The sequence below is a fragment of the Cavia porcellus genome, unplaced genomic scaffold, assembly GCF_034190915.1.
Source record: "Cavia porcellus strain 051 isolate PalLab524CR breed Dunkin Hartley unplaced genomic scaffold, mCavPor4.1 scaffold_5, whole genome shotgun sequence".
Lineage (NCBI taxonomy): Eukaryota > Metazoa > Chordata > Mammalia > Rodentia > Caviidae > Cavia > Cavia porcellus.
The window spans coordinates 47,335,988-47,350,180 of NW_026947488.1; the positions used below are offsets into that span (position 1 = coordinate 47,335,988).

The following is a 14,193-nucleotide window of genomic DNA, read 5'->3' on the forward strand; positions in this document are numbered from 1 at the left end:
AGCCACACAGCTGATTATTGACAGAGTCAGAGCTCCACTGTCTTACAGAGAGAAAATCATACAAGGACCATATACCTGTCTAGTCATCCAGAGTTGTTCTCATGATGCAGCTATTATCTGTCTAGAAAATTATCTTGTCTAGCTATTATCTTGGCTGGATACTTCTAGAACTCTGCAGTTTAGAGGATTTTGTAATTTTAACTTTTCTTGAGGTTTGGCTTTTGTTTTGTTTGTTTTTTGGAGACAAGGTCTCACTACATAGCCCAGTCTGGCCTCATCCTTGTGGCAATCCTACTGCCTCAGCCTCCCAAGTGCTAGGATGATAGGCTTGTATCACTGCACTTGGCTTATTGAGATGAGGTTTTACTGTGTTGCCTAAACTGGTTTGTAACTTCTGGGCTCAAGGAATGTTCTTGTTTCAGTGTCCCAAGTAGCTGAAAATACAGGCAGGCACCTGTGTGCCAGGCTAATGTGAGGAGTAGCTGCATTCTCCCACCTCTTCGGAGCTCTGGAGGTTGAACCCAGGGCCTGGCACATGCTAGGCAAATGCTCTACTGCAGAGCTCCACTGGCCAGTTTGGGGGTTTTTAAAGCTTATGATGTGTGAAGCCATTCTTCAAGCCTAGTCGCTCAGTCTGGCCCCAGGGATGTTTCCCCCCACGCCTCCTCTTTGCTCCTGTGCAGTCTTTCACTTTGGAAGGGTTGCTTTTTTCCTACTAAGCATCCAAAGACCTACAAATCCTAGCGCCACCTTCCACAGTTTAAACAATAGATCTGAAAGTCACATTCCTCCCTGCTGGCCCAAAGGAAGTTGAGAAGAATGATGCTTTGGGTCTCAGGGAATCTTTTATTATTTAAAACTGAGACAAACAGATTTTCAAAGACAGCAGCACAGTCACTGTCACAAGCATATGAATATGTCTGTTTTGCAAGAAAGAATATGCTACAGGTCATGCTCTTCATGTTTTCAATAGCATTCTGGCAAAAATTAAGGATATTTCCAACCCTGTCAAATATTAAGGAAGAGTAAATTCTACTTTCTGCCTTTGGTTAAATAAATGGCATCTTTCAGCAAAGTGGTGGGAAATCAATAATATAAGGGCTGTGTCTTCAAACTGCCTGTTGCTCCAACAACCATCAGCCCCTTTGGCTAAACTTCTCAGCTATTTTCTGTAATTCCAAATCCATTGCAGCCAAGTTTTCAAGCTGTTTCTCCTGAAAAGCAGAAAAAAAGGAAACGTGAGATTCCAGGTCAACTTGTACTGCCCTTGTGTCTGAGGTACTCTAAGTAGAAAGGAAATTTTAGGCACATTTGGAGGCCACAGGGGTCAGCCTAGACCAGTGTTCTCAGGGCGCGGTCCCCTGACTGACAGCTTCAGAACCCCCAAGGCACTTGTCAGAAGTGCAGATTTTTGGATCTACCCTGTTATGGATCAGATCTAGAATGTTCTCCAAAACTGTCATTAGCATAGGGGTGGGGCTTTGGGAAAGGTGATTAGAAGGGGGACACTGTATTCTTTGTTGGAGTCAACAGCTATGTGTGCATTTGGAAGTGGGGTTCACTGCCCGCCCCCCCTCAACCACCCCTCTCTTCTCTCTCTGCTTCTCAGCTGCCTACTGAGCAGCTGTTCTCCACTCTAGCCCTCTGCCAGGATGCTTCTGCCTTGGAGCCAAAATAAACCTCCCCCTTTAAATTGTGGGTGTCAGGTATTGTGCCTCAACAAAGTGACTAAGACACACCCCCAAACTACTGAATCTCAAGCCCTGAAGCTTAGAAAACTCTCGTGATTCTGAAGCACATTCAAGTTTGAAAAGTACTAACCAACATAATCAATATTAGGGCAAAAAAAAAAAAAAAAAACCCAAACAAACAATGACATTGGTTGGGAAGGTACAGCTTTGAAAATGTTATTTCCCAGATGGAAATAATTACTGTAGTAGGTCAAAAACCAATAAAAACAGACCAAGACAATAACTGTTGTTCCCACCCTGAAGGGTAGTGATCAGTCACGTGGTCAAGAAAACACAAACAGTGCTTGTCAGGGTTGGCTGGACAGTGGAATCACTGAGACACTTGAAAAATCAAGCAGCACCCAATAATGATCCAACAGAATTTCTGGGAGTGGATCCCACGCTTGAGAATTTTCCAAGCTCTTCAAGTGATTCCAGTGTGCAGACAAGGTGGAGAAACACTGCCATAGAGAGAGGAGGCCAGGGAAGTGGACGGAATACAGCTGGATGGTGGGTGGAAGTCAACCCCAGAAGTGGGCTCCACCAGGGCTACCTTCTCATGGTGAAAAACCCCACAGTCTCTCTCCATTATGATCAGGTAATATTGAACATATCACATTGACCTTCATAATTGTAAATGCCTTTTAAACAAAACCCCCACTCTGTACCTCGTCCTCTGTCAGAATTCTCTGGTCGGCCCTTTCCTGTTCATTTTCTGCCTCCGGGAGTGTGCCCATCTGTTCCTCAGAGTCATAGAAGTTGGGGAATTCAGCCGACTTCTTCCTGTAATGAAGGAGCTGGTCCAGCTCTGCCACACGGTCATACTGCCTTTTCAGGTCCAGTTTGGGGGTCCTAGGGAAGCTTCTTTTCTCATATCCCCAGTTCACATCCTCAGAGAAGGGCTTTTTCTCCCACCAGTCATAGTTGTATTCTGGGAAGAAATTCCTCTCATTCAAGGACAGTGCATTTTCTTCTTCGTCCTCAAGAAAACTGTCATCCATGTTGTCTCTTCTCTCAAAATGGCTGCTCTTCCACTGGAGAGGGTCAAAGTATGGGTTGAACAGCGCCCCTAATCTCTTCCTCTTTTCAGTGGTGTGGTGGGAGACATATGGTTTGTTTTGAAGCCTATTCTCTCTGTTATCTCTAGGGTCTCGCAGGTCCTCCTGTTGCTGCCATTTTTCTTGGGCTCCTTCCTCACCATAATTGAGGTAATTTCTTTCCTGTTCTTGCCACTCATCTTGTGGGTGTGTCCTTGCCTTGTCCATCTGGCTTTCCTGAACATGGTGATGTCCTTCGTCCAAGAACCTTTTCTCTTCTCTGGTGTCAGGAGTGGAATAGGCATCTGGTTCCCCTCCTCTCCTTGGGTAATGATGTCCCCTTCCCAGCTCATGGCCCCTCTCTTCCTCCCTCTCTTCACTGTATCCCTGTGCCATGTTACCAAGCTCTGGGCTGGGGCGGTTTCTCTTCTCCTCCTCCCAGCTCTCCTCACTGTGAGGTCTTGGAGCCCTGTACTCTTCACTTCCTCTGCCCAGGTACTGTCCGCCCTCCAGGTCCTCAGAAGCCTGGACACCTGGATAACCCCTCATTTCTTCCTCATATTCGGGTTCTTCCTCTGAAGCCCGATAGTGGGTAGAATGGTGGCCCCTCTTTTCTCCTAAGCTGGCCATGTCCACATTCACCTCCTCAGATTCCTGTCCCTTTTCCTCAGCAGGAGGATGTCCTTCTTGAAAGGACCTGTCGGGCCTGGTCCTCCCATGGTGGTGTCTGGGCCTCATACGTCGTTTGGCCACCTCAGAGGTAGCATCTTCTTCACTCTCCTGGGATTCCGCCTCGCTCTGAGGTTGGCTGTGAGACTCTTGGGGGTGTTTCTCTGGGCTGTTTACCTCCTCTCCACTCTCCTGGCTGTCCTTCTCCCTGCTGTGTGTCTTCTCAGGGAGCCCAGCGGAGTGCGTCACTGATTTGGCCACCAATTCCTCTTTTGTCTTGGCTGAAATCTGGTTTCTTTTGTTGAGAAAGGCATTCTGTGTCTCTGCTGCCTCCTCAGTGTGTCTCCCTCCACTGGTATCTTTTCCACGCCCCGTTTCCTGATGGTTCTCTCCCTCTTCTTCCTCCCTGTCCTCTTCCTCACTCTTCTCAGACTGGCGTAGCTTGGCTTCTTCTGAGACTTGGCCACTGTCCTTGGAGGGATAGGGGCTCCCATGAGACTCATCCGCACCCTCTTGGCTGTGTTTGCTTCCCTCTTCCCACATCTGCCTGTCAGCCTTTGTCTGGCCCTGAGGGGCGGCCTCCCCCAGGGCTCTGGCTTCCTCCTTGCTAGAAGGTCTTTGGGCTTCTGTGGTGTCACCTGGGTCTCTTAACAATCTCACTGCGAACTTTGTGTTTTCAGTCTCACTTTTGTCTTCATCTTTGACCTCTTTTCCACCTATAATGAAAATACAAGGGTAACTATAACCTCAGAGGTGCTTGGGTTTCACAGATATCACCCGTGGTAACCACTGCACATCTGGGTCTTTATTGACTGTTCAAATGAATAAAGTAGATACTCAGAGTCCTGATAAAAGCAAATGCTAGGAGAACTCCTTGACATCAGCTTAAAATGTAAACGTTCTTACATTTTATAGCACCCTACCAGCCTGCTCTTGGGACTGTCAATGATCACACTGAAATCCAGATGCAAGCTTATGATAACTTAGAAGTTAGCACCAGAGGAAATCGTCAGATTCATTCAGGCCCACCTCCTTTGCTTGCAGATATAAGCACATTAAGAATCAGGGGTACAGCCAGGCATGGTGGCACACTCCTGTAATCCCAGCACTCGGGAGGCTAAGGCAGGAGGATCGTTGCAAGTTTGAGACCAGCCTGGGCTACAAAGTGAGGCTAAAGCCAGCCTGAACTGTACAGCGAGATCCTATTTCAAAAACACAAAAAAAGAAAAAGAATTAGGGGTATAAACTGGGATCATTCTTTCCATATTTATCCTAACTGAGGGGAGAAATTTAGCAGCACATGAATGGCTGTAACTATAACCTACCTACAGTTAAGCAGCCAAAGGGGAAACATTAAGAGTCAAAGGAAGAGTAAAGTTGGATTATTTATCAGACTTTCTCACCCAAGCAGTATGTTGACTCAATTTAGCAGCAAACGACAGCTGAACTCAGTACAGTCACATGCTGCACAGCTGCCTGTTCCAGCCATCAACAGAGACAGACATGATGGTGGCCCGGCAGGTTCTGTCACCTGGTGAATCACAGCTGCCTTCCGTCTGTGTAAGTATATTTGTGGTGTTCGTACAATAGCCTGACAATGCCTTGCAGTCAATTTCTTCCCCGAGAAAACTGCACAGCCACAGAAAGGCCCTGTGCTCATGCCCCGACCTCCCTACACCTGCGGCATCCTTTTTTTGGTACCAGGGATTGAATTCACCACCTCGCACTTGCCAGGCAGGTGCTTATGCCACTGAACTAAATCCCCAGCCCCGAGCTGCAGCATCCTGAGCTGTGTTCTGCCACTCAGCAGGAGCCAGTGGAACTGTTACACTGCTGTCCTCACCATCTTTTCCGACTATCAATAGCACTTTCACCAAGTCCTCCGTAACTCAAGGGCACCCAGTGAAAAGAGACCCGCAGTTAACGCTGTCTCCGGGTAGCTGGGAGGGCTTGGGTTTCAGCCTTGTCACTGAGCTCAGTCAGGACGCCTGAAGCCAAGATCAGCATCCAGGCTGCCCACTGCGGCCGCTGCCGGCCCTCTGGGGTTTGGGGGACACTTGAACTGTGGCTAACACACGTAAGATACTCACCAGATTTCCAAAGCATCCTAGAGGAAAATGTGTAAAATGTCTGAATAACTGTCTGTATTGACTATAGTTTAAAATGCTAATATTTTGAATATATTAAATAAATATTTCAGATGCATCGGCTACATGCATTCTGCATTAGATAAAATATAATGTCTAGAAACAAAATTTATTATTGAAAACAATTTTACCTGTTTTTACTTCTTCAATGTTGTTACTAGGAAATATGAGATTATACTTGGCTTTTCTTATATTTTTATCAAATGGCACTGAGGAATCATTTCTGAACTGATTTTTGCAAACAGAAAGACAATTGATCTGTTTTATCAAAAGGTCCAGGAAATAGTGTGCTGTCTGCATTCTCTATTTAAAGCCCAACCTGGTGTGACAATGACTTTCTCATGGTTATGCAGCAGTGAGACTGCCCTTACCTTCCCATCCAGATACTTGAGGGTGGGCTCATCTGTCACCACCGGGATGCTGGGTGAAGTGTGGGCAGGTCGGCCCTGGAGGGCACAGCTAAGCGGGAGGCTTTGGGTGCTACTACTGACTCTGTGTGTACCCCAAACCCATACGTGCAAGTCCTTGTCCCCGGTGTGATGGTGCTGCAAGGTCCTTTGGTCATGAAAAGCCCTAGGGAGGGGATCTGCCCCTAGTTAGAAAAGACATGAGTGGGGTGTGGTGGCATACTCTTGTCGACTGAGACAGGAGGGTCTCTGTGAGTTTAAGGCCAGCCTGAACTACATAGCCAGACCCTCAAAAACAACAACAACAAAAATAAATGAGAGATAAAGTGACATGAGATCATGAGCTCAGGTGAGGGCACAGTGAGAAGGGTGAGAGGGTAGCTGTCTAAAGCCAGAAAGTGGGGCTCACTGAACACCTTGATCTTGGACACCAGCCTCTACCGCATACTTGTTGCTGAAGTTGCAGTCTCTGGTCATAACACCCTGAGCTAAACCAGGCAGAGGTGATGTCACCCTGGCCAAAGGAAGACGACTGACCAGACAGGATCTCAGCCTCCAGAAGAGAAGCCCTGTGCCCCTTCCCGCAGCCTGCTGGTGTGCACGGGTCACAAGCTTCAGGAACAGCAGATTCCCCCGCCCCTGGTTAACTGTGTACTGCCTGTAGCAGTGTGGGCCTGAGGCCTAACACGTCCTGCTAGACTGATCGATGAGCTGCAGGTGAGACTGGAAAAGGGCTGTGATTCACAGCACACTGTCACCATCAGTCTGTACAACAACAGTGCGAGCTGAGTGAATGGAACCGAAGCCTCAGGAAGCAGTTCCTCCATCCTGCTGGCCAAAGCTCAAGTCTTCTAGTTAGCTTAGCACAAACACCCAAGAGACAGGCCTGAAATAGCACAGAAGGTCCAAACCAGTGGCCCAGACAAGACGTTTTTACTCAGTCCAAATTCAGAGGCAATATTTGAATACCAGGGCATATTGCTGAAATACCTAACTTTAGGTAGGGGTATACTTTGGAAATTAAGCACTTGCCTAGCACATGCAAGACCCTGGGTCCAATCCCCAGAACTACAAAGAAAGATGAAAATGTGCCTTTGTTAGAAAAGTGGCAAGATTTAAATTATAAGACATGAAATCTAAATTATAAGAGTTTGTAGCACTCTAGAACAGGATGAAGGATGGAAATGTGTATTTGGACAGGAAAGAACATGAACCTCACTTCCTGGCCTGCTTTTCTTTCTCATGTTATGTCTGTGTGCCCTGCCTGCTGTCTGAGACCACAGCTCACAGGAACTCTTAAAGGTCTCCTATCCCAGCATTCTGTCACGATCTGGGCATGTCCCCCAGGTTCTGTGGTTGTTACCAGTTTTTCTGGGACTCTCAGCAGATGCCAAAATATCTCAGGAATCATCAGTGACAGGAAAAAGCTGTGGCTACAGTGTAAGGGCCGAGAAAGTGTTTTGGCAGGCTAACAGAGCCTGACACTGAACAAGCTTTCCTAAGCAATCCTGGCTATTCGGCGACCTATATGACAGACAGGCCCCTCTCTTTTGAATTCCCTGGTAAAGAGGGAAAGGAGAGGGAGATAGCAAGATGCATTACCCTGGAGTGCAGCAGCTTTTGGAGCTCTGCTGAGCTCCTGCCTTCTGCAGTGACTGGAAAAGAAAGTGGGGAAAAGTTCAGAAACTGGAATGTGGGTGGGAAGTGAAAGGTGAGCTTTCCTTTGGTGTTTATGGGGTCCCTCGTGACTCAGGCCCCCACATTTATTGGTTATCATGAAGGCCCTGAAGCAGATTGAGCCACCCTAGCTTGCTCTCTGGACCTGGGGCTAACTCTATACTTGCTCCTCCCACTTTATGCATAAGGGCCTGCGTGTATCAAAATCCAGAGTGTGGTCTTGCAATGATAGATTTTTTCTTCTTGGTACTGGGGATTGAACGCACAATCTCGTGTTTGCCAAGCAGGCGCTTACACTGCTGAGCTAAACCTCCAGCTCAATAACAGATTTTAAAGGTGAAAAGAAAAAAAAAAAATCTACCGCTCAGCGCCCTACTACAATTTTGAAAGCAGAAGCGGGTGGTGAAGACAGCAGTGTTTTCTGCATTTGAAACGGTTTGGCTTCACCCATAAAGGGGACTGTGTTGTTAGTGAAACTGGCCTCCCAAGGTCAGTTTCCAAGGAACAGTGCTTGTATCATGGTGCAGATTTTATTTTCAGCTGAAGCTTCAGAGCACAGAGAGAACACCCCAGTCTGGATGCAGAAGGCCATAGGGCCGAGGTGCTGGGGTGCTTTTTTCTTCCCTAACCCTCCCCAGCTTCAGATGTGGTCTCCTCCTACTCTTTGGTGGTAGCTCCCACTGGTTTTCCATTAAAATGTTGTAACTCATCTCCCTGGAAACAGGCTGAGACTTCCAGCCACCTTCCCAAGCTTTTAAATTCTTTTTTTTTTTTTTTTTTGTTTTTTTCGTTTTTATCGGTACCAGGGATCCAACTCACGACTACCTGCTTGCAAGGCAGGCACTTATGCCGCTGAGCTAAATCCCCAGCCCCCAAGCTTTTAAATTCTCACTGTAAGACGTCGAGAAGGCAAGATCATTATGTCTTGCTCTACCCTTTCTTATTCTAGGACCCCTCCCCCCACCGCCCCGGACAACCAACAAATACTTTCTGTACCTCCATCCACCCAAATGAAGGCCTGTTCTAAAATTCCAAAATATACTGGAAGTGCAGATGAGCCCCTGTAATCCCAGCACTTTGGGAGGCTGAGGCAGGAGGATCACAAGGTTGAGCCCAGCCTGAGCCACTTAGTGACTTAATGAGACCCTGTCTCAAAATAAAAGATAAATTAAAAAGAGCTAGGAAACTTGCTCTGCATAGTCCTGAGTTCAGTCCCCAGTACCATAAAATGAAATAAATGTAAAATTTAAAAATCCAAAATATGAATTTAAGAACTGATAGACTGTTATTGAGCTCAGTTCCCTCATTTTACTTTGAAGCCCAGAGAGGCAAAGCGTCTTCCCCACGGTAGCCCAGCTACTGAGAAGTAGAGAGAATGCGGAGGAGATCAGTGTCTGCCTCCCCAGTGCTCATCTGGTCAGCCATCACCCATTGCACCCCCACCTCACTTCAGGGGAGCAGAGGCAGCAGGAGCCAAGATTGCTCAGTGATGAAGGTCTGTGCACCCAGTGAGGCTTACCCTTCTTCAGGACTTGCCGGCACTCGTGGCTGATGGGCGGGACGCTGGACTTGGCCAGGGCATTTGAGAGGACTTCAATGATGCAGCGAGTCACCTGGGGAAGACACAAAAGCATCTGGAGTAGCTGGTGTCACTGTGACTGACTGGCCCCAGAGCTGCTGGGGGGGAGGCTTGACTGTGACCTGTGTCTATGAGGGCTGCTCGAGGCAGAGACTCCCACTTCCCAAGCCTTGTGGGACAATGCAAGAAGGCACTGAACTGTACCCTGAGAAGGGAAATAGCCCTTTCTGAACCCATCAGAGAGAGGCCTCTGTGACTACAAGGCTATACGTGGGGACACCAGGTCCTCTGGCAGGGAGGGCGCAGCTTGTGGCTGGAGGGGCAGCCTTGCTCCTGCTCTCTCTGCATGTTGCACGTGTGCGGCTGGGTGTGACAGGGGATGTGAGAATCCAGAGCCCAGGCGAAGTCTGGACCTGGACCACCACTTCAACTCACCGTCTCTTCACTGTGGTTCCCGTTATCCACTGGCACAGAGCCGACGGCTTGGAAGGAGAAAAGGACAGAAGACTGCTTGAGTCGATTCCAGAGGCCAAGTGACTCAAAGCACAAAATCATCACACATCATACACACAGTCATCCTCCCCCAGCAATGCCTCAAACATGTCTGGAAATAAATGCTAATCTGCATCCAGTCTAAATCAGCTCCAGACCTGAAACAAGAGAGACTTCTTGCACTCAGCTAATATTTTATATCCTGATCTGGCCCCTAATTACAGACGCGTCCTGTTTGTGACACAGTCTGACACAGACATTAAGCTCTAGACTCACGATCTGTGCAGGCTTTTTATCGTATACTTCAACAAAAAGTTTACCCATTAAAAAGTTTAGCACAAACAAAATTGCAGTAGAATCAGAATGCTCTCTCATTCTGTCTACTCTAAGTGGGTACAAATGTGTGACTACCTCTGCCTAGCTCTGTTCCCCCAAAAACCTCTTAAACTTACTTGCCTTTTAGTCTGAAGTCTATAAGAAAAGTCATAACTGCAAAAATTGCTTGCTAATAAAGGAAATTATCTTTTAAAATTCCAGCTTTAATAGACTTTCTTTGATAATGCAATTTCACACTAATACTTTCCTTTACTTTTCTGATCATGAATGTAAAAATAGATGTTTGATTAACTGCTAGTGCTCTCAAAGTGTAATAGAAGATTTGGGGGAAGAGAAAAAAAATTTTTTGCTATTCTACACATATGGTAATGCACATTTGTTTGTATAGAACCACTCATTTTTCTGAGCACGGCTCTTGAAAGCCTTTTTGGTGTAAAAGAGCTATAGTTTGCTTGTACAGCACAGCAAGCACCTGGGTGAGACCTTCAAGTCCATCGCATTTCTCCCAATAGAATCTGTAATAAAGTAATAATGAAGCACGGTGTGTTGATTGCCCTAAAGTAGTTTAGCTCATTTTTGTGGAAAGGAAGAAAAAATGTAATGCTCATGTTAAAAGTGAAAATGTAAAAATTATCAGATTATGATAAATCTGAGAATATCACCTAATTTATGAATATCTCATAAAACTATCAAGGTTGGATCCCAGGTTGAGAACATAACTGCAAATTAGTTTAAGCAAGTTCTTTGACTAAAAGGCTATGAAGACTGCAAAGTTCCTCCTAAAATTCAAGGCAGGCAAGCTCTGGCTGGCAAAAAATCATCTTCCCTAGTATTATACAGACATTATGCGGCTTCTTCACACATGTTCATTTTCAAAGTGTACAGTAGCTGCCGCAGAAAGTGTGGATCTCGTGTAAAGGCTCTTAAGGGTATAAAATGAACTAGAGTTTCCCGAGGTTCCCCCAACCCTGTGATTTTGCTAAATAATGAACTCTGCTTAAAGGCTAGCACATTTACTGCCAAGGTCTGGGATGGGGAGTGGGAGGGGACTGGTAGTAGGCACAGGGTATCTTTCTGTGAGTAATGAAAATGTCCTAAAGTGTGACAGTGGTGATGGTTACACAATCTGAGACATGCTATAAACCACTGACACTGCAAAAGGGCAGATTTCTTCTTTTTTAATGAGTACCGGGAATCAAACTCACAACCACATGCTTGCAAGGCAGGCGCTTATGCTACTGAGCTAAATCCCCAGGCCCAAAAGGGCAGATTTCTAAAATATGTGAGTTATAGCTCATTAGAAAAAAATTTAAAACAATGTCAACTCTCCATTTTAACTGTGATTACAATAGGAAACTTTATTAAAATATTCTCTTACATGAGACCTTGTGAGTATTTTACACCATAGTTAAATACAAATGCCACTGCTTCTGTGGTCTATGATACAATGTACAGTATGCTTTTGGACTCTTAAGCAACTTCCTGCTGAAAATATTTTGGCCAGCTATAATTCTAAGTTATTTATTTGATTTTCTCTAAGTGGAGATCATTTGTTAGCAATGCATAATAGTGACAAAAATTTAGAAAATTCTGAATGGATGTGGCTTGCAGTAAAATAAGTTGCCACTGTCTCACTTTGTCTCAACATTTCTGACTTAGCAATTGTTTTCAATAAAATCTTCATGTCCAACACCTCAATCCTAGTTAGGCATCTCAATCTCAGGAGCAAACAGTCTTCTACAGATCATTTAAACAACCAAGTTTCCCTGGGTTTTATTTGATGGTGTACTTACTTCTCAGTAATTACTTCAGCATGCGCGCGCGTGTGCGCGCGCGCGCACACACACACACACACACAATTTCACATCTTCAGAGAGCATTTCTTTGAGGCTCAGAAAAATGGAAAGATTAATCTCACAATCTTCCACACACAAAGAGAAACTGTCAAACATGCACTATTTAAATTTTCATTCTCTCAAATTGACAAAAGCAGGGTTTTTTTTTTTTTTTTTCTGTTAAACACTTCAGAGATACTTCTGATTATTTTATACTCAGTTTTTTTTTTCCTGGAGTACAAAGTCAAAATATTTAGTGTAGTTTTCATTCATAACTGAAAGATGGATTGATTTAAATGTGAAATTACCTCTCTCCAAATATGAAAATACAAAGAAAAAATATATCAAGCCTGTCCACCAATGCATGGATGCACACACCCATGAACATAAGATAAAAGGTGTACCTCGCACACGTGTTTAGCTTTGCCTTACCACGTTTATATAATAACGGTAATAATAACAGCAAAGGGAACTGTGCGGGTGTCAGGTAATACCGTGCTGCATGTATCCCTCCCTGGCCCTCTGTGGTCACCTGGCTATTAAAGCCAAACAGGAATCTGCCTCCAGCGCATCTCCCTAGCCAGGCAGCAAGAGCGCGTGACACTTCCCAAGCCAGCAGGGAACGCGGGTTTCCCTCCGAGGGCGACCTGCGTCTTCCCATCTGCAGAAGAGCTCGGCTCTGAAAAGACCGAGATTCCCCGGGCTGGTCTAGGAAGCCTTCTGGCTTTTTCCAAGTCAAATGGGGCGCAGGCGAGGGTGGGTGTTCCAGGGAAAAAACCCAGGGAAGAAAAGAAATGAAGAACCCCAAGTAGCAACCCTCCCCTTCTCGGGCGTCCGCCGGCCCCGAGCCGGGTTCAGAGCGCGGGGAGCCGGGCGGCGCTGTCCGCGGTGCTGAACGCCCCACCGCGCCCACTCACCGGCCAGCACCGCGGCTCCCAGCAGGCCGAGAAGCGCTGCCGGCTGCATGGCCCGGCTCGGCGGCACTCCCAGCTCGTTGGCCCCGGAGAGACGGACGCGGGAGGAAGGCGCGATGCGGCAGAAGGCGCGGTGCGGGAGCGAGGCGAGGCGGAGGCGCTCCGGGAAGCCGGCGTGCGTCCTGGTCCCCGCGGTGTGGCGCGCTCGGCGCAGGCCTCCCTCTTTTAAAGGGCAGGCGGGGGCCGCGAGGCCGGGGTGGGGGCGGCGAGCAGCCGGGAGGAGGCGCCCCTCGCTCGGCCCTGACGTCACGAGACAGCCCCCGGGCGCGGCGCGAGGGGGCGGAAATTTACGCCAGCGCTGGCGCCAGGGCGCGCGGGGTCTGGAGAGGGGGCGCAGGCTCCGGGAGGGCGGGGGAGGAAGCGCGGGTCCGCGGCGGGAGGGAGGGCAGGCCGGCCCCTTCGGGTGCGCGAGTTGGTCTCCACCTTCCCCGCTCGCGCTCGCCTCTGGATTTAAAAGCGTGTTTGCGGCCCTGTGCATCCGGGAACGGTTCTGCTGGGAATGTGCATCCCTGGGTCTGCCTTGTGTCTCCTCTACTACTGAGGAAGAGAGTCCTGCTGGCGAGAGAGGGCTAAACAGGCGCGCATGGAGACGATGAAAAAGGGAGCGATGACTTTAAAAATTCCCCGTGCTGCCCAAGAATTCGGCCTGCGGTTTCTTCTTTGTCTCTACCAATCAGTTTCCAGCCATCTATTGTTTGTATCCCCATACATAACATAGTTACTTTTTTGCTTTTTTAATTTTAATAGATGGTGCAAAAAGGTATATTATAAAAGCCTCCTTTAAAAGAAAAAAAAAAAAAGCCTCTTAGCTCCACTTTTCAAGTTTCCCAATCCATTCTGCGAAATCAGCGGGCTATTACCTGTGGTAACCTTCTGTGGTTTAGGCTTAATTTGGCTTGAAGTCCATACAGCTGCATCTTCTTCTGAACAGCTGCCCTGGTTACAGTGAATGAATTTAGCCAGTCCTCTTTCTGATGGGCCAGTCGTCTTTCTGTGTGTTTAGGTCGTTACCTTTTAGCTCCAAATCACTGCTTTACACGTACAGGCAGTGTCACAGGTGGGTGATGGACTCATCTGCTCGTGTGCTGTACCAGCCCAGTGCATCCCCTTTGGCTTTCACAGCGAGAAAGAAAAGCATTCTGTTATGTGTGGGAGGAAGGTGAAAACCTCTTCTGTAATATTTTTGGCACGAGTTCCCCTAGCCGAATGAGGAATCCGGAAAAAGCATTAAGCAAGTGCCCTGCAGCTTGCAGAACCGCCTCAGATAACACCAGCGCAGCTGAACAGAATGAAGCTTCGCCTGGGGCTCT

At 47.2% G+C, this 14,193-nt stretch overlaps 1 protein-coding gene across 1 annotated transcript; it reads right to left on the reverse strand.

Moving 5' to 3' along the window:
- Positions 1 to 826: 826 nt before the first annotated feature.
- On the reverse strand, positions 827 to 13,405 carry Chgb (chromogranin B). Its single transcript, XM_003476596.5, has 5 exons — positions 12,827 to 13,405; positions 9,682 to 9,728; positions 9,187 to 9,280; positions 2,399 to 4,152; positions 827 to 1,214 (listed from the first exon to the last, which is right to left on the reverse strand). The coding sequence occupies exons 1-5, from the start codon at positions 13,359 to 13,361 to the stop codon at positions 1,137 to 1,139; spliced, it is 2,508 nt and encodes an 835-aa protein (XP_003476644.4). The 5' UTR covers positions 13,362 to 13,405; the 3' UTR covers positions 827 to 1,136.
- Between the last annotated feature and the right edge of the window lie 788 nt (positions 13,406 to 14,193).